Source organism: Atractosteus spatula, chromosome 25 (genome assembly GCF_055471065.1).
Source record: "Atractosteus spatula isolate fAtrSpa1 chromosome 25, fAtrSpa1.hap1, whole genome shotgun sequence".
NCBI classification, from domain to species: Eukaryota; Metazoa; Chordata; class Actinopteri; order Semionotiformes; family Lepisosteidae; genus Atractosteus; species Atractosteus spatula.
In genome coordinates, this window is record NC_142730.1 from 1,797,772 (window position 1) to 1,817,015 (window position 19,244).

Below are 19,244 nucleotides of genomic sequence, written 5' to 3' on the forward strand. Positions count from 1 at the left end.
TGCTCCGCTCGCGCAGGGAGGACAGGAGTGACCCCACCAGCTCCTGTCACCCCTCTGCCCCGTCAGACCCCCAGTCTGTCTCCCAGTCTGCCTCCCAGTCAGCTCTGTCAGAGCCCAGTCTGGCCCCAGGCCTCACGACCCCAGCACGTCCCCGCAGTGAGATCCACTCTCCCTGTGACTGTAGCGCCGCCCGGTGGTGGAGTGAGGAACAGAGCCCAGCAGACAGGTGTTAGTGTGGTTTATTGTCTGTGTGAGTGCAGAGTGATACAGGGTGACACAGAGTGACACAGAGTGATGGACCCCCAGGCCCGGTCCACAGCGCCAGACCGTCACCACCCTCGTCCGGCACAGCGCCAGCACTGTCTCACCCTCGCCCTCCTCCCTCCTCTTCCCTCTTCCTCTCCTTCCTCCTTTGCTTCCTCACCCTCCTCCTCCTCTCCCACATCCCTCTTCTTCCTCACCCTCCTCCTCCCTCTTCTTCCTCACCCTCCTCCTTCTCCTCGCCCTTCACCCCTCGCCCGTCCCCGGCCCCGGCCTGCGCGGAGGACGTCTCTGCGGCGGCGGCGGCGCCAGGGCTGGCGCTGGTGCTGGTGCCGGCGGCGTCTCCGGCGGTGCCGCTGGCCCAGTGCCGGCGCCGGTGCGAGTCCAGGTGGTGCTGGCGGCTGAAGGTCTTGGGGCAGTGCGGACAGAGGTAGGGCCGCTCGCCCGTGTGCACGCGTCGGTGCGTCTTCAGGTGGTGGATCATGCGGAAGCCCTTGCCGCAGTCGGGGCAGGCGTAGGGCTTGAGGCCGGAGTGCGTGCGGCTGTGCTTGCGCAGGTCGCCCGAGTTGTTGTAGCTGCGCGGGCAGTCGGGGCAGGGGTAGGGCTTCTCGCCCGAGTGCGTGCGCCGGTGCTTGGTCAGGTCGCCCGACTGGCTGAAGGTCTTGCCGCAGTCGGGGCAGGCGTAGGGCCGCTCGCCGGTGTGCGTGCGCTGGTGCGTCTTCAGGTGGTGGATGCGGCTGAAGCGCTTGCCGCAGGCGGTGCAGTGGTAGGGCCGCTCGCCCGTGTGCACGCGCCGGTGCTTGCGCAGCACGCCCAGCTCCCCGAAGCTGCGGCCGCAGTCGGCGCAGGTGTGCGCGCGCTCGCCCGAGTGCACGCGCTGGTGCGAGCGCAGGTTGCTGATCACGGCGAAGTTCTTGCCGCACTCGGGGCAGTGGTAGGGCTTTTCGCCCGAGTGCGTGCGCCGGTGGATCTTCAGCTCGCCCGAGTGGCCGAAGCGCCGGCCGCAGTCGGCGCAGGCGTAGGGCTTCTCGCCCGAGTGCGTGCGCTGGTGCGACTTGAGGTGGTGCACGCGGCCGAACTCCTTGCCGCAGTCGGCGCAGCGGTAGGGCCGCACGCCCGCGTGGATGCGCTGGTGCTTGCGCAGGCCGCCCAGCTCGGTGAAGCGCTTGCCGCACTGCTCGCAGCCGAAGGGCTTCACGCCCGCGTGGATGCGCCGGTGCACCCGCAGGTTCCCCGGGGTGCTGAACTGCTTCCCGCAGTCCGGGCAGGCGCACCCCGACTTCCCCTGCGGCACAGGACAGAGGTCAGAGATCAGAGGGATGGGGGACACTGGGAGAGGAATAGTGGGGTGTCTGTGGGGTCAGAGGTACTGCAGAGCGACACTGGGAGAGGAATAGTGGGGTGTCTGTGGGGTCAGAGGCACAGGGGACACTGGGAGAGGAATAGTTGCGAAAATCCTTCGCAAAAGTATCACTCTGCCTGAATGTGGTCTCCGCAAGGGCAGCAATGCTCTGCCTGCTGAACTGCACGTCGCTCTGCTCTCCCACCTCTCTGCAGAGCAGCCCGACGGTGTAGTGGACGGCAGCTCTCAGCCTCTGGGTTTGCATGAAACGGCTTTGTTCGGCCTCATCGTTCATCGCACCTACTGGGGTCAGTGGGGTCACCTTTGTGGGGTCAAAGGGACGGGGGACAGTGGGAGAGGAATAGTGGGGTGTCTGTGGGGTCAGAGGTACAGCAGAGCGACACTGGGAGAGGAATAGTGGGGTGTCTGTGGGGTCAGAGGCACAGGGGACACTGGGAGAGGAATAGTGGGGTGTCTGTGGGGTCAGAGGCACAGGGGACACTGGGAGAGGAATAGTGGGGTGTCTGTGGGGTCAAAGGGACGGGGGACAGTGGGAGAGGAATAGTGGGGTGTTCAGACAAGGAGACAGGAGGGCGGCAACAGCGCCCCCTGCAGGGACACCTACCTCCTTCCCGTCGTGCATGGTCCGGCGGTGTTTCTGCAGGTTGCCGCGGTAGTTGAAGCTCCGGCCGCAGTCGGCGCAGGCGTGCCGCTTGGCGGCGCCATCCTCGCCCTGGTGCCCGGCGCGCCGGCGGTGAGACTCCAGCTGGGCGCGCGTGCCGAAGGCCTGCGAGCACACGGGGCAGCTGTGGCCCCCCGCCGCCCGCGCGCCCTCAGCCGAGCCCGACACGCCCTCGCCGCCCTCCTGCCCCGGGCCCGGCCTCCCACTGGCCGCGGCGCGGGCGCGCAGCAGCTCCAGGTACTCCTCGTGGTGCGTCCACTTGATGTGCTTCTCCAGGTAGGGCTCGGCCGTGAAGGAGATGGTGCAGTGTGGACAGGGGAAGAACTCCGGCTTCACCTCTGGGTTCGGAGAGAGAGGAGGGAGACAGTGAGCCTGTCTCTCAATAATAATAATACAGTGTGTGATCTCCTGTCCCAGCCTGAGGAACAGTGAGCCTGTCTCTCAATAATAATAATACAGTGTGTGATCTCCTGTCACAGCCTGAGGAACAGACAGTGAGCCTGTCTCTCAATAATAATAATACAGTGTGTGATCTCCTGTCACAGCCTGAGGAACAGACAGTGAGCCTGTCTCTCAATAATAATAATACAGTGTGTGATCTCCTGTCCCAGCCTGAGGAACAGACAGTGAGCCTGTCTCTCAATAATAATAATACAGTGTGTGATCTCCTGTCACAGCCTGAGGAACAGACAGTGAGCCTGTCTCTCAATAATAATAATACAGTGTGTGATCTCCTGTCCCAGCCTGAGGAACAGTGAGCCTGTCTCTCAATAATAATAATACAGTGTGTGATCTCCTGTCCCAGCCTGAGGAACAGTGAGCCTGTCTCTCAATAATAATAATACAGTGTGTGATCTCCTGTCCCAGCCTGAGGAACAGACAGTGAGTCTGTCTCTCAATAATAATAATACAGTGTGTGATCTCCTGTCCCAGCCTGAGGAACAGACAGTGAGCCTGTCTCTCAATAATAATAATACAGTGTGTGAGCTCCTGTCCCAGCCTGAGGAACAGTGAGCCTGTCTCTCAATAATAATAATACAGTGTGTGATCTCCTGTCCCAGCCTGAGGAACAGACAGTGAGCCTGTCTCTCAATAATAATAATACAGTGTGTGATCTCCTGTCCCAGCCTGAGGAACAGTGAGCCTGTCTCTCAATAATAATAATACAGTGTGTGATCTCCTGTCCCAGCCTGAGGAATAGACAGTGAGCCTGTCTCTCAATAATAATAATACAGTGTGTGATCTCCTGTCCCAGCCTGAGGAACAGTGAGCCTGTCTCTCAATAATAATAATACAGTGTGTGATCTCCTGTCCCAGCCTGAGGAATAGACAGTGAGCCTGTCTCTCAATAATAATAATACAGTGTGTGATCTCCTGTCCCAGCCTGAGGAATAGACAGTGAGCCTGTCTCTCAATAATAATAATACAGTGTGTGATCTCCTGTCCCAGCCTGAGGAACAGACAGTGAGCCTGTCTCTCAATAATAATAATACAGTGTGTGATCTCCTGTCCCAGCCTGAGGAACAGTGAGCCTGTCTCTCAATAATAATAATAATACAGTGTGTGATCTCCTGTCCCAGCCTGAGGAATAGACAGTGAGCCTGTCTCTCAATAATAATAATACAGTGTGTGATCTCCTGTCCCAGCCTGAGGAACAGACAGTGAGCCTGTCTCTCAATAATAATAATACAGTGTGTGATCTCCTGTCCCAGCCTGAGGAACAGACAGTGAGCCTGTCTCTCAATAATAATAATACAGTGTGTGATCTCCTGTCCCAGCCTGAGGAACAGTGAGCCTGTCTCTCAATAATAATAATACAGTGTGTGATCTCCTGTCCCAGCCTGAGGAACAGACAGTGAGCCTGTCTCTCAATAATAATAATACAGTGTGTGATCTCCTGTCCCAGCCTGAGGAACAGTGAGCCTGTCTCTCAATAATAATAATACAGTGTGTGATCTCCTGTCCCAGCCTGAGGAACAGACAGTGAGCCTGTCTCTCAATAATAATAATACAGTGTGTGATCTCCTGTCCCAGCCTGAGGAACAATGAGCCTGTCTCTCAATAATAATAATACAGTGTGTGATCTCCTGTCCCAGCCTGAGGAACAGACAGTGAGCCTGTCTCTCAATAATAATAATACAGTGTGTGATCTCCTGTCCCAGCCTGAGGAACAGTGAGCCTGTCTCTCAGTAATGTTCTGTGATGTGTTGGTATTGTAAGTGTCTGTCGAGAGCAGAGGAACAGGGACGATGGATCAGTTACCCCCTCGGACCCCAGCCCCCTCTCACCCGAGTCCTTGTCCCGAGACGAAGTCTGATCTGAGCCGCCATCCGGCCCGGGACACTCCTGCTTGACGTGGGCGGGGCCGGGCCCGGGCTCCTCCCACTTCCCCGGGCCTAGCAGCGGGGCCGCCGGCGCGGGTTCGAGCTCGCCCGGGCTGGGTTCCCTCTTCACGCGGGCCGGGTCGACACCGCCCCGGAGCGCCGGGTCCAGCTCCACGTCCTGGGACTCCTCCTTGATCCGGACCGCCTCCGGCGGGACCGGCTCCTCTTTGATCCGGGCCAGAAGCGGATCGGGACTCTCCTGCTTCACGCAGAGCGGGCCGGGCCACAGCGAGTCCGGTCCGGCTTCTGGTTCCGGCTCCGGCTCGGCGAACTCCTCTTTGATCCGGACGGACTGCACTTCGCCATCCAGCGGCTCCTCCTTGATGCGGACCAGCTCCACTCCGCCGATCGGGACCGGGCCCTGGACAGAGCTGCTGGCCGTCTGGACCCACTGCTGGCGCAGTCTAAGGTCCGACTCGCCCTCGACCCGGAGCGGTTCCGACTCGGGCTCCTCCACCTTGACCCGAGCAAGATCCATTCCCGGGATACAGTCGCTCATGTCCTGTTGCCAGGGAGACGGATGGCTGTGCTGAAAGACACACGGACAGCAGGCTCACTCTCTGCACCGTGACAGAGGAGCAGACACCAGTGTGGACATGCTGCGCCTGATCCTACCCCACAGCCACCCCTCCTGCCCCGCCCCCCCGGGCGGCACAGGGGCAGTCAGAGGCTTGTGTGCATCCTAAAGCAAGCCTGCCTCAGCACATCACTCCTGTCCTCACTGCTGTGCACTGGCTGCCAGTGAGACGGTGAGACTGACTGGACATGCTCATGAACAAGGCCCTGTACTGACCACAGACCCCCCCCCCCCAGGCCCCACAGTGACTGGGGTGACATCAGGTCCCCAGGGGTACAGCATCACTGTAACAGGCTGAGAGGTGACATCAGGACCCCTGGGGTACAGCGTCACTGTAACAGGCTGAGAGGTGACATCAGGTCCCCAGGGGTACAGCATCACTGTAACAGGCTGAGAGGTGACATCAGGACCCCAGGGGTACAGCATCACTGTAACAGGCTGAGAGGTGACATCAGGTCCCCAGGGGTACAGCATCACTGTAACAGGCTGAGAGGTGACATCAGGACCCCAGGGGTACAGCATCACTGTAACAGGCTGAGAGGTGACATCAGGTCCCCAGGGGTACAGCATCACTGTAACAGGCTGAGAGGTGACATCAGGACCCCTGGGGTACAGTGTCACATGAACGGCGCCACACAGCCGGGCCAGCAGCTCTGCAGACGCCGCCGCGCTGGCCGGGGTATCGACAGGGCATCGACAGCCCGGCGGAAGGACCACCGGCGACCTTCACAGCAACAAAGCCACCTACCGCGTCTGCAGGCGAGGGTCCGTCTCGTCTCGTCTCGTCCCGCCCCGCACGGCGCTCTCGCCCCTGTGGACAGACCCCCCCACGCCCGCTCCGGAGCAAAACCTGCAGAGCCCCCGCCCCCAGGGGGGCTCTCCGGCTTTTATTTCTCTCACAAAGCCGGCACACGCAGTGCCCGAGCCGCGGCGGAGTCCATGCACGCAGCCGTCTGTCGCGGGCGGGGACGTGCGGATGAGTCGGCGCAGACAGCCGGAGCGGAGCTGCTGCCCTCCTGCGAGACGAGTCTTCCTCTCCTCTGAAGAAGCAGCAGCAGGCGAAGGCGACGAAACCCGGAAGCACACCCGGGACAGACTGACGACACCGGCAGCCAATCAGAGCGCCGCTCGCTGCGTCTGGGACCCACATTTCTGCGGCTCCGATTGGCCAGGAGCTGCTCTTTAAGCCCAGACCAGGGCTCTGTGATTGGTCGGCGATGGGACACGACTGCAGTGCAGTTAACACGGAGGTACCGCCTGCCTGCTGTCCAGGCTACAGGACAATAGAGTGCGCGCTACAGCACTGGACCGAGTGTACAGAGGACAGGACAGTGTACACAGAACAGGAGAGTGTACAGGACAGTGTGTACACTGACAGGACAGTGTACAGGACAGTGTGTACACTGGCTGGAGAGCAGATGTTACTGCATGGACATCGTCTGCAGGAGACAAGCAGATGGGTCACAGAGGACAGGAGGCATTCAGCTGTCCATCCCGTTTGGTAATTAATAGCTAATTGATCCCAGGATCTCATCCAGCTCTTTCCTAAGAGAAAACAGGATATCGGCTGGGCAGCTTGTTCCACACTCTTACCACCCTTTGTGTAATGAGCACCCCCCCACTCCCTCCAACCTCCCCATTTTAAATGCACTTCCCTGCTGTCTCCTCTTGTGCCCTCAGGTTTGTGTCTGAGCACTAATGGCTGTTGGTAAAAGGCCCATTCTAATTTTTTTTTACTGAGCTCCTTTCCTTGGCCCAGAGAGGAGTATACTCTGGTCAGAAATGTTTCATCCTGCAGCTTCAAACGAGACTACTGGAAATAACGGAGCCGAGAGAGAGGAGGGGAGAGGGAGAGGAAGGTGTAGTGAGGAGGGAGAGAGGAGAAAGAGGGAGGCACAGTGAGGAGAGAGGAGAAAGGAGAAAGTGGGCCAGGCAGAGAGAGCACAGATCAAGGAGAGAGTCACACTGTGACTGGGGCTCCTTTAAAGCTCTCTGCTCCAGACTGCAGGGAGATGAGTATCCTGACTCTATAAGGGCTGTGTCTCTACCTGTAACACTGACACAGGTCACAGTGAGACTGGGGCTCCTTTAAAGCTCTCTGCTCCAGACTGCAGGGAGATGAGTATCCTGACTCTATAAGGGCTGTGTCTCTACCTGTAACACTGACACAGGTCACAGTGAGACTGGGGCTCCTTTAAAGTTCTCTGCTCCAGACTGGCAGGGAGTTTAACAGAGGTAATTGATCTGAAAGAGCGTGGTTTGCTGCTCAGCAGGGATATTAATATAGTTCTAATCTCCCCCCAGTCCAGAACCTTCCCAGAAAGCACAGTGGCGATGGAGACCTTTGACGGGAGCAGTTTAATAACGGTGAGTATAAAAGACGACACTTGAGGGCTGCGATTTATGTTCTGACCTTGACGCCTGCACGGACAATCTCGACAACAGCAGCAACACAACAAAAAGGTCCCAGAGGAAGAGGACTGCACCGGACCGGACCGGACCAGCGCCGCCCGGAGAGTCCAGGCCTGTGCTTTCCCCTCCTGCAGAGTCCTGCTCTCCCACTCCAAGTTTTGATCTGGAGATTCCCACTCACATCCCAAAAGTGTTCCATGGGACAAAAAAAAGCACAAAAATAAACCAAAACAACGGCCAATCAGAAAGCTGTGTTCACAGACAGGCAGCCAAGCAGTCCAATCAGAACAAAGCGATATGAATTCCACAGCCAGTTGGTCCAATCGGAATCCTTTTCACACAGAAGGCATGTCCAATCCAAAGCAGCACCAATCCACCCCTTTGACAGTGCTGTCCAATCAGAACACTTGAGTCACTGGCTGGTCAAAGTTCTGCTGTCCAATCAGAGCCCAGCACTGACTGCGAAGCAGGAGAATCGCAGTAAAGGTCAGATGTGAATAGGAACAACAACAAATAAATACAAAAAAAAACAATTACAAATAAAACTAACAAAAACATAATAGGCATCAGAACTGTCCAATCAGATTCCTCCATTCTCAGGGGTAACAGGGTCTGACCATCTGATCGTCAGAAATTCAAGAACACAGGCAGACGAAGCAAGACCAGGTCAATGCTCTTCACACACAGATCCACCGCAGGACAGTCCTTCTGCTGCTTAAACTCTTAACGACCACAACCCCCTTTCTCCAGCTCGTTTGCTGGAATGTTTCAGGACGTCAGAGCTTATTGGTCAATAAGACGATGGTTACACCCCTCTAATTGTAGTGTTGTATTGGTGGACGTGATTGTCAATCAGTGTAATGCACATGATGGCCCCTCCCCTCCCGGTCTGCTATTGGGCGATGTTTTCCTTTAGCGTTTGGGGCAGTGCAGAAACTAAAGCCGGATTGGTTACTATGGGGTGACCCTCCCCTCTCCCCATTTCCCATTGGCTGCAGAACGCACTTAGTGTTGAGCTCAAAGCAGAAAGGTTTCTATTCAGAGCGCTGCTGTGCATAGCGTTATACAACCGAGAAACTTGCAGATTTAAAAATAAAACAGAGATCAAAGTAGTGTTTATAGTATTCTCTTCTCTTACAGTACTTGGCTCCCAACTTAAGTACTTCTCCCTTTCCCTGACTCCACCCTCTACCTCCTCCCTCCTCTCTCCTCCCCCCAGTCCTCTCCCTCTCTGTGCTCTCTTCCTCTCTCCTCTCCCAGTCCTCTCCATGTCTGTCCCCCACTCCTCTCCTCCCCTCTCCCCCTCTCCCCTCTCCCAGTCCTCTCCATGTCTGTCCCCCACTCCTCTCCTCCCCTCTCCCCCTCTCCCCTCTCCCAGTCCTCTCCATGTCTGTCCCCCACTCCTCTCCTCCCCTCTCCCCTCTCCCCCTCTCCCCCAATCCTCTCTCCCCTCCCTACATGGACATGGTGGTCAGGTGCTGGTGCCCCAGCAGGCCCTTGCGGTGCTGTGAGCCGGAGTGGCCCGAGCTGCCGCAGTACTCCTGCAGGTTGTGGCGCAGGGTGACCAGGGCCGAGCCCAGGCAGGCGCGGTTGGGCGCCAGGATGCCGCCGGGCAGCTGGAAGAGCAGGGTGGCGACGCCGGCCATGCCGTCGTCGGTGGGCTCCAGGGTGATGGGCCCCACCTTGAAGGAGGAGTAGGAGAAGCCCATGAGCTGGGACAGGAAGGGGTCGCTGCGGCAGAAGTGTTGGTAGCCGGCGTGGCCGTGGTGGTGGCTGTGGTGGCTGTACTGGTGCACGTGCAGGTACTGCAGGGGCAGGTGCTGGTGGGGGTGGGGGCCCGTGCCGTTGGCGCCCCCCCCGCAGCCCGGCGCCTGCGGCGGGTTCGGCGCGCCCCCCTCCCGGTCCGGCTTGGTGTAGGAGGAGACCGCCAGCCGCCCCCGGGCCACGGCCGAGCCCCCGCCGCCCCCCAGGCCCAGGCCGGCCAGCGCCCCCTTGCCCCCGCCGGCCCGCAGCTGCGAGACGGACACGGCGCCCCCGCCCGCCGCGCTCAGGTACACCAGCTGCGGCTCCTCCGGCTCCAGGTACACGGTCAGCTTGGCGAAGGGCCGCGACGCCATCTTGGTCATCTCCTGGATGTGGCGCCGCTGCTCCTGGCGGAAGTCCAGGAACTGCTTGACCTTCCAGAGCAGCACGCACACGGACAGGAAGAGGAAGAAGCAGGAGAAGAAGACGGAGAAGAAGACGAAGAGGTCGATGTGGGCCTGGTCCTGCCGCAGGAAGATCAGGCCCTGCGACTCGCCCTGGGGGGCCCGCGGGCCGCCCACGCCGCGCAGCGCGATGTAGAAGCGGCTGGACTTGAGCGAGTGCACCTCGTGCGGGAAGGTGATGACCACGCGGTCGCGCACGCCGCGCACGATCAGGACGCTCTGCGGCCGCCGCACCGTGATGTAGGTGATCAGGCCCTGGGCGCGCTCCTCGCGGATCTCGCGGCCCTCGCCCGCCGCCCGGCCGCCCGGCTGCGCCAGGGCCAGCGCGGGCGCGCTGGAGGACAGGTTGCCCGGCGCGCCCCTGAGCGGCGACGGCGCCTCCCGCTCGTCCTCGATGCGGATGGTGTGCACGCCGGTGGCCTTGTCCACGTCCACGATGAAGGTCTCGTGCGAGCTGGACACGTACACCTCCACCTCGCCGAAGGTGACGTCGATGGTGACGCGGATGTCCACGTTGGTGAACTTGGGCTGCGCGGCGAAGAAGACGGTGCGGCCCGCCGGCAGGTTGCGGATGTTGGGCTCGTGGAAGCAGTTGGTCTGGGACGTGGGGTCGAAGCAGCACTCGTTGTCCACATTGAACTGGCGGTAACACTGGCGTCCATTAACTGGAGTCCCATTGAAAGAGTCCTTACACTTAGCACACTGAGAGAGAGAGAGAGAGAGAGAGAGAGAGAGAGAGAGAGAGAGAGAGAGAGAGAGAGAGAGAGAGAGAGGTTAATACAGACACACTGACTGGACACTCCAGTACATTAACACTGCACTGAGAGAGAGAGAGAGGGGTTAATACAGACACACTGACTGGACACTCCAGTACAGCATGAAAAGGATGAGGATACCTGCTGACGATAGCACTCCTTTCTGTCACTCTGTTGGCTCAGACATGAAGACGTCTCTGTGTTGTTCTGGCAGGGGCAGCCTGTCCCATCCTGGTCATTGCACGTGTCTGCATGTCCATTACACTGACACCTACAGGACAGACAGAGCATTCAGCAACATAGTTTTAATACTGACTTTAATATTTTAAACCTGAAGTAGAATGACTCTTATATGAGTGTCTTTACTGAACACTGACTGTAATATTTTATACAGGAAGTACAATGACTATTACAGGACTGTCTCTTTACTAAACACTGATTGTAATATTTCATACAGGAAGCACAGTGACTATTCCAGGACTGTGTCTTTACTGAACACTGACTGTAATATTTTATACAGGAAGTACAATGACTATTACAGGACTGTCTCTTTACTAAACACTGATTGTAATATTTCATACAGGAAGCACAGTGACTATTCCAGGACTGTGTCTTTACTGAACACTGACTGTAATATTTTATACAGGAAGTACAATGACTATTACAGGACTGTCTCTTTACTAAACACTGATTGTAATATTTCATACAGGAAGCACAGTGACTATTCCAGGACTGTGTCTTTACTGAACTCTGACTGTAATATTTTATACAGGAAGTACAATGACTATTACAGGACTTCTCTTTACTGAACACTGACTGTAATATTTCATACAGGAAGCACAATGAGTATTACAGGACTGTGTCTTTACTGAACACTGACTGCAATATTTTATACAGGAAGCACAATGACTACAGCACACTGGGTCTTCTCCGAGTTTGGACAGTAATGCCTGACACGGGCAGGTCAGAGACGATGTATCGCCTTACTTGTGACACCTCCCGCTGAGCAGGAAGTAGCCGCTCAGACAGCTGTCGCACTTGTCCCCCATGCTGTTGTTCTGGCAGTGGACGCAGACCGCGCTGTCCTCCGAGGGGCCCTCGGACACCCACTGCACAATCTGGCGTGGGCAGAGAGCGAGAGTTAGGGCGAGATGGGGAGAGGAGGGTTACGGGCGGGACTGTAACAGAGCCGCCACTGGTTGTGTGACGTTAACGACACGCTGACTGAGCTGTTGACGAACTGTGAGGAACCGTTTGACAAGAGCGTGGACGGCCTTTGTCTGTCGGAAGCAGATTTAATCTGTAAGGAAGGCGAAGCAGAGGGAGAGGCAGAGAGACAGGCCAGAGTCTCAGAGGGAGAGACGGGCAGGCAGAGCGAGACAGCCGGAAAGGGCAGGGAGCAGGACGTCAGGCGGGGTCCCTCACTCTCTGAGGGTCCAGGGGGAAGCTGGTGGGGTCCCCCTTGGCCTTGTCAAGTTCCTCCCGTGTCAGACAGATGGCGCTGTTCCCTCGGCAGAACTCCTGGCATGGCCGACACGTCCCGCCATTCGCCGCTGAGCCCACAAACAGCGGCATACACCTCTCACAGTGCTGACCCTGAGAAGAATAGCCACAGTATGACTGTCCATCATCAGGCTGACGTTGGTGTTGCTGTGTCTCTAACCCCTGTGTGTCTCCAGACTCACCATGGTGTTTCTGTGTCTCCAACCCCTGTGTGTCTCCAGACTCACCATGGTGTTTCTGTGTCTCTAACCCCTGTGTCTCCAGACTCACCATGGTGTTTCTGTGTCTCCAACCCCTGTGTGTCTCCAGACTCACCATGGTGTTTCTGTGTCTCTAACCCCTGTGTGTCTCCAGACTCACCATGGTGTTGCTGTGTCTCTAACCCCTGTGTGTCTCCAGACTCACCATGGTGTTTCTGTGTCTCCAACCCCTGTGTGTCTCCAGACTCACCATGGTGTTTCTGTGTCTCTAACCCCTGTGTGTCTCCAGACACACCATGGTGTTTCTGTGTCTCTAACCCCTGTGTGTCTCCAGACTCACCATGGTGTTTCTGTGTCTCTAACCCCTGTGTGTCTCCAGACTCACCATGGTGTTTCTGTGTCTCTAACCCCTGTGTGTCTCCAACCCCTGTGTGTCTCCAGACTCACCATGGTGTTTCTGTGTCTCCAACCCCTGTGTGTCTCCAGACTCACCATGGTGTTGCTGTGTCTCCAACCCCTGTGTGTCTCCAGACTCACCATGGTGTTTCTGTGTCTCTAACCCCTGTGTGTCTCCAGACTCACCATGGTGTTGCTGTGTCTCTAACCCCTGTGTGTCTCCAGACTCACCATGGTGTTTCTGTGTCTCCAACCCCTGTGTGTCTCCAGACTCACCATGGTGTTGCTGTGTCTCTAACCCCTGTGTGTCTCCAGACTCACCATGGTGTTTCTGTGTCTCTAACCCCTGTGCGTCTCCAACCCCTGTGTGTCTCCAGACTCACCATGGTGTTTCTGTGTCTCTAACCCCTGTGTGTCTCCAACCCCTGTGTGTCTCCAGACTCACCATGGTGTTTCTGTGTCTCTAACCCCTGTGTGTCTCCAGACTCACCATGGTGTTTCTGTGTCTCTAACCCCTGTGTGTCTCCAGACTCACCATGATGTTTCTGTGTCTCTAACCCCTGTGTGTCTCCAGACTCACCATGGTGTTTCTGTGTCTCCAACCCCTGTGTGTCTCCAGACTCACCATGGTGTTTCTGTGTCTCTAACCCCTGTGTGTCTCCAGACTCACCATGATGTTTCTGTGTCTCTAACCCCTGTGTCTCCAGACTCACCATGGTGTTGCTGTGTCTCTAACCCCTGTGTGTCTCCAGACTCACCATGGTGTTTCTGTGTCTCTAACCCCTGTGTGTCTCCAGACTCACCATGGTGTTTCTGTGTCTCTAACCCCTGTGTGTCTCCAGACTCACCATGGTGTTTCTGTGTCTCTAACCCCTGTGTGTCTCCAGACTCACCATGGTGTTTCTGTGTCTCTAACCCCTGTGTGTCTCCAACCCCTGTGTGTCTCCAGACTCACCATGGTGTTTCTGTGTCTCTAACCCCTGTGTGTCTCCAGACTCACCATGGTGTTTCTGTGTCTCTAACCCCTGTGTGTCTCCAGACTCACCATGATGTTTCTGTGTCTCTAACCCCTGTGTGTCTCCAGACTCACCATGGTGTTTCTGTGTCTCCAACCCCTGTGTGTCTCCAGACTCACCATGGTGTTGCTGTGTCTCCAACCCCTGTGTGTCTCCAACCCCTGTGTGTCTCCAGACTCACCATGGTGTTTCTGTGTCTCCAACCCCTGTGTGTCTCCAGACTCACCATGGTGTTGCTGTGTCTCTAACCCCTGTGTGTCTCCAGACTCACCATGGTGTTTCTGTGTCTCTAACCCCTGTGTGTCTCCAGACTCACCATGGTGTTTCTGTGTCTCTAACCCCTGTGTGTCTCCAACCCCTGTGTGTCTCCAGACTCACCATGGTGTTTCTGTGTCTCTAACCCCTGTGTGTCTCCAGACTCACCATGATGTTTCTGTGTCTCTAACCCCTGTGTGTCTCCAGACTCACCATGGTGTTTCTGTGTCTCCAACCCCTGTGTGTCTCCAGACTCACCATGGTGTTGCTGTGTCTCCAACCCCTGTGTGTCTCCAGACTCACCATGGTGTTTCTGTGTCTCCAACCCCTGTGTGTCTCCAGACTCACCATGGTGTTTCTGTGTCTCTAACCCCTGTGTGTCTCCAGACTCACCATGATGTTTCTGTGTCTCTAACCCCTGTGTCTCCAGACTCACCATGGTGTTGCTGTGTCTCTAACCCCTGTGTGTCTCCAGACTCACCATGGTGTTTCTGTGTCTCTAACCCCTGTGTGTCTCCAGACTCACCATGGTGTTTCTGTGTCTCTAACCCCTGTGTGTCTCCAGACTCACCATGATGTTTCTGTGTCTCTAACCCCTGTGTGTCTCCAGACTCACCATGGTGTTTCTGTGTCTCCAACCCCTGTGTGTCTCCAGACTCACCATGGTGTTGCTGTGTCTCCAACCCCTGTGTGTCTCCAACCCCTGTGTGTCTCCAGACTCACCATGGTGTTTCTGTGTCTCCAACCCCTGTGTGTCTCCAGACTCACCATGGTGTTGCTGTGTCTCTAACCCCTGTGTGTCTCCAGACTCACCATGGTGTTTCTGTGTCTCTAACCCCTGTGTGTCTCCAGACTCACCATGGTGTTTCTGTGTCTCCAACCCCTGTGTGTCTCCAGACTCACCATGGTGTTGCTGTGACTCTAACCCCTGTGTGTCTCCAACCCCTGTGTGTCTCCAACCCCTGTGTGTCTCCAGACTCACCATGGTGTTGCTGTGACTCTAACCCCTGTGTGTCTCCAGACTCACCATGGTGTTGCTGTGACTCTAACCCCTGTGTGTCTCCAGACTCACCATGGTGTTGTTGTGACACTCCAGGCACACATCCTGCCGCGTCGTGCTGGCACAGTTGCTGTGCTTGTTGCAGTGACACTCCACCGAGCTCTCTAACCCCTGTGTGTCTCCAACCCCTGTGTGTCTCCAGACTCACCATGGTGTTTCTGTGTCTCCAACCCCTGTGTGTCTCCAGACTCACCATGGTGTTTCTGTGTCTCTAACCCCTGTGTGTCTCCAGACTCACCATGATGTTTCTGTGTCTCTAACCCCTGTGTCTCCAGACTCACCATGGTGTTGCTGTGTCTCTAACCCCTGTGTGTCTCCAGACTCACCATGGTGTTTCTGTGTCTCTAACCCCTGTGTGTCTCCAGACTCACCATGGTGTTTCTGTGTCTCTAACCCCTGTGTGTCTCCAGACTCACCATGATGTTTCTGTGTCTCTAACCCCTGTGTGTCTCCAGACTCACCATGGTGTTTCTGTGTCTCCAACCCCTGTGTGTCTCCAGACTCACCATGGTGTTGCTGTGTCTCCAACCCCTGTGTGTCTCCAACCCCTGTGTGTCTCCAGACTCACCATGGTGTTTCTGTGTCTCCAACCCCTGTGTGTCTCCAGACTCACCATGGTGTTGCTGTGTCTCTAACCCCTGTGTGTCTCCAGACTCACCATGGTGTTTCTGTGTCTCTAACCCCTGTGTGTCTCCAGACTCACCATGGTGTTTCTGTGTCTCCAACCCCTGTGTGTCTCCAGACTCACCATGGTGTTGCTGTGACTCTAACCCCTGTGTGTCTCCAACCCCTGTGTGTCTCCAACCCCTGTGTGTCTCCAGACTCACCATGGTGTTGCTGTGTCTCTAACCCCTGTGTGTCTCCAGACTCACCATGGTGTTTCTGTGTCTCCAACCCCTGTGTGTCTCCAGACTCACCATGGTGTTGCTGTGACTCTAACCCCTGTGTGTCTCCAGACTCACCATGGTGTTGCTGTGACTCTAACCCCTGTGTGTCTCCAGACTCACCATGGTGTTGTTGTGACACTCCAGGCACACATCCTGCCGCGTCGTGCTGGCACAGTTGCTGTGCTTGTTGCAGTGACACTCCACCGAGCAGTTCTCACCAACATAGCCGAAGTGACAGCGACACACCCCCGGCTCCACACAGCTTCCATTGATGCACCCCTGAGCGCACACTGGCTCACACTGGCCTGACGCACTGAGAGACAGGGAGAGGACGAGAGAGAGAGAGAGAGAGACAGGAAGGAAGAGAGGGAGGGAGAGTGGGAGAGAGGTGGAGAGTTAGGAAGGGAGAGAAAGAGGTAGAGGGAGAGGGAGCGTCTTCACACACAAACACATCGCTGTCTTCATTACGAATGGTGTCATTATCAGTGAAAGCCCTGGTTACTTGTGCAGGAGGTATCCAGAGCGACAGGTGCAGTAGTAGCCCTCAGGCAGGTCATGGCAGTCCTGCGTGGAGTTGCAGTCGTGGTGGCCGTTCGAACACTCGTCCTCCGAGGGGCAGCGCAGGAAAGACCACGTCCCATTCCACTGGGGACACCCGCCCCCACTCCCACCTGACATGGGGAGAGGGAGGGGTCAAACACGCACGACCTGAACACTGGACCAGCTGTCCTCCTGGTGTAACAGGACTGGACCAGCTGTCCTCCTGGTGTAACTAGACTGGACCTGAACCACTGGACCAGCTGTCCTCCTGGTCTAACAGGACTGGACCTGAACCACTGGACCAGCTGTCCTCCTGGTGTAACTAGACTGGACCTGAACCACTGGACCAGCTGTCCTCCTGGTCTAACAGGACTGGACCTGAACCACTGGACCAGCTGTCTTCTGCGACACTGAAAGACAGATAGATGTTCCTGTTGACACCTACCATCCAGTCCGCCTTGCAGACACTGTCCTACGCCATTTTGCCCCCTGCTGGCACACCACCCGCACTGCGGCTGGGCAATGCACTGGGAGCACTGGCTGAACTGGGAGCACTGTGGTGTGCAGGATTCTGAACCCGAGACCAGCCGACCACACTGTCCGGCCTCACACCGCAGGGGAAGAAATGAGGGACTGAAACACTAGAAGAGAAAGAGGAAATTAATACAGACACACTGACTGGACACTCCAGTACATTAACACTGCACTGAGAGAGAGAGGGGTTAATACAGACACACTGACTGGACACTCCAGTACATTAACACTGCACTGAGAGAGAGAGAGGGGTTAATACAGACACTGACTGGACACTCCAGTACATTAACACTGCACTGAGAGAGAGAGGGGTTAATACAGACACACTGACTGGACACTCCAGTACATTAACACTGCACTGAGAGAGAGAGGGGTTAATACAGACACACTGACTGGACACTCCAGTACATTAACACTGCACTGAGAGAGAGGGGTTAATACAGACACACTGACTGGACACTCCAGTACATTAACACTGCACTGAGAGAGAGAGGGGTTAATACAGACACACTAGCTGGACACTCCAGTACATTAGCGCTGCACTGAGACAGACAGTACCTGCTGCAGGCCCACGCTCCACACACAGTGCTGCCAGCCGCCGTCGGCGCCCCGGGAGCCCAGGCAGGCCTGGCAGGTGGTCAGCGTGTGGCAGGGTGGCGGGCAGGCCAGCGGCGGGCTGGACTCCACATGCATGGGCGACACGTTCAGCAGCGAGTGGCTGAAGCACGTCCAGTCGTAGGTGGGGTTGACGCTGAGGATCCTGCGGGTCTCACCTGCAGGGACAGAGAGGGGGACCCCAGTAAGACGGGGCTCTCGTCTTTCTGCCTCTGTGCCCCAGCTGGGCTGCCCAGCTGCAGCTTGAACCTCGGGCCATTCAAACAGCTCCAGTGAGGAAGTGATCTGATAACTCCGGGGTGAAATGGAACCACCGGGAAAAACACAGGAAAAAGGAAAAACACACCCAAGACAGTGAGGTCCCCTCGTCTCAGTCTGGGGATCCTTTAAAGAGTGTGATCCATCAGGAAGGGGCTGGGGGAGGGGGAGGTGCAGAGTCAGGGGGAGAGGTCGACTGGGGGGGAGGGGCATAGTCAGGGGGAGGGGCTGGCTGAGGGGGAGGGGTCGACTGAGGGGGAGGGGCACAGTAAGGGGGAGGAGCTGGCTGAGGGGGAGGGGTTGACTGACCCGTGCGTTTGAACTGGCGTGTCCACATGCACTTCCCAGAAGCTGTGCACTTGGGGCAATCGGAGGCCTCGCAGGATGTCTCCGAGCAATTACTGGACACAAAGATCTCACGCTGGTTGATCCGGCAATCATGCTCCGAGGTGCAGCTGACATCACTGCTGATGCACACTCCCTCCGGACAGTTAGTACACCACTTACACTGGCGGCCCGCCTGAGAGAGAGAGGGGTTAATACAGACACGCTGACTGGACACTCCAGTACATTAACACTGCACTGAGAGAGAGAGGGGTTAATACAGACACGCTGACTGGACACTCCAGTACATTAACACTGCACTGAGAGAGAGAGAGGGGTTAATACAGACACACTGACTGGACACTCCAGTACATTAACACTGCACTGGGTGAGAGGCTGTTGGGTTGTACAATTCTGGGGTGTCAATGTGTACCTGTCTTGGATCGAGGCTCATGGTTTTGGGGTGTCTGGCCAGGCACTCACTGCAGGTCTTCAGTCTGCGACACTCATCTGGAAACCGGGGCATCGGGAAGCACTGAGAGTGACTGACAGCACAGCCCAGCCTTGGGAGAGACAGAGGAGGAGAGAGAGGAGAGAGAGGAGCGTGTTAGCAGTTGTCGTATTCCTGAGTCTTCTGGGTCAGGCTCTGATTCGGCAACCACTCGGGACTGTTCTTGAAGAAAGCTGGACACCGGTCAGCAGACAGCAGTGTGAGAGGCCAGTGTTTCACCGACCGCTGTGGTCTGGTTTCCTCTCACAGTCCAAAGACATGCTGGTGGGTTAACTGGCTCCTGGGAAGACTGTCTGTGGTGTGAGTGCGAGTGTGAGTGTGTTCCCTCCCGGATGTATCCTGCCTTGCGCCCATTGCTTGCTGGGCCAGGCTCCAGCTCGTCCAGGGCTGTACTAGATGAAGGGGTTAGAAGATGGGGGGCTGGATTATTAAATTCAGCCGTCAGACAGACGCTGCCTTGTCTTCAGTGCTGGTCAGCGTCACACTATAACTACACTACAGTATCACGTGGAGAATCTGGATTCG

The 19,244-nt window shown here is 56.5% G+C and overlaps 2 protein-coding genes across 2 annotated transcripts in view; both read right to left on the reverse strand.

Moving 5' to 3' along the window:
* Positions 1–223: 223 nt before the first annotated feature.
* LOC148815003 (uncharacterized) lies at positions 224–6,396 on the reverse strand. The gene is made up of 4 exons (XM_088905803.1): positions 5,995–6,396; positions 4,574–5,198; positions 2,229–2,623; positions 224–1,546 (listed from the first exon to the last, which is right to left on the reverse strand). Exons 1-4 carry the CDS (start codon positions 6,394–6,396, stop codon positions 458–460), a joined length of 2,511 nt encoding a protein of 836 aa, XP_088761929.1. The 3' UTR covers positions 224–457.
* A 1,191-nt stretch (positions 6,397–7,587) lies between these two features.
* Positions 7,588–19,244, reverse strand: part of megf8 (multiple EGF-like-domains 8) — a 31,607-nt gene continuing 19,950 nt past the window's right edge. Inside the window, exons 34-43 of the mRNA XM_088905811.1 lie at positions 18,642–18,771; positions 18,194–18,404; positions 17,570–17,784; positions 16,923–17,118; positions 16,440–16,608; positions 16,058–16,250; positions 12,046–12,216; positions 11,608–11,738; positions 10,762–10,891; positions 7,588–10,567 (exon numbers count right to left, since the gene is read on the reverse strand). Of these exons, the coding sequence (XP_088761937.1) occupies positions 9,113–10,567; positions 10,762–10,891; positions 11,608–11,738; positions 12,046–12,216; positions 16,058–16,250; positions 16,440–16,608; positions 16,923–17,118; positions 17,570–17,784; positions 18,194–18,404; positions 18,642–18,771 (3,001 nt within the window). The 3' untranslated portion in view covers positions 7,588–9,112. The remainder of the gene's footprint in view (positions 10,568–10,761; positions 10,892–11,607; positions 11,739–12,045; positions 12,217–16,057; positions 16,251–16,439; positions 16,609–16,922; positions 17,119–17,569; positions 17,785–18,193; positions 18,405–18,641; positions 18,772–19,244) is intronic.

Excerpts from the sequence above, each read along its gene's own strand:
- LOC148815003 (XM_088905803.1), bottom strand. The coding sequence starts at position 6,396 with ATGTGGGTCCCAGACGCAGCGAGCGGCGCTCTGATTGGCTGCCGGTGT. Across the intron at positions 5,199-5,994 it reads GACCCTCGCCTGCAGACGCG|CACAGCCATCCGTCTCCCTG; the intron begins GTAGGTGGCTTT and ends TGTGTCTTTCAG. Across the intron at positions 1,547-2,228 it reads CCATGCACGACGGGAAGGAG|GGGAAGTCGGGGTGCGCCTG; the intron begins GTAGGTGTCCCT and ends CCTGTGCCGCAG.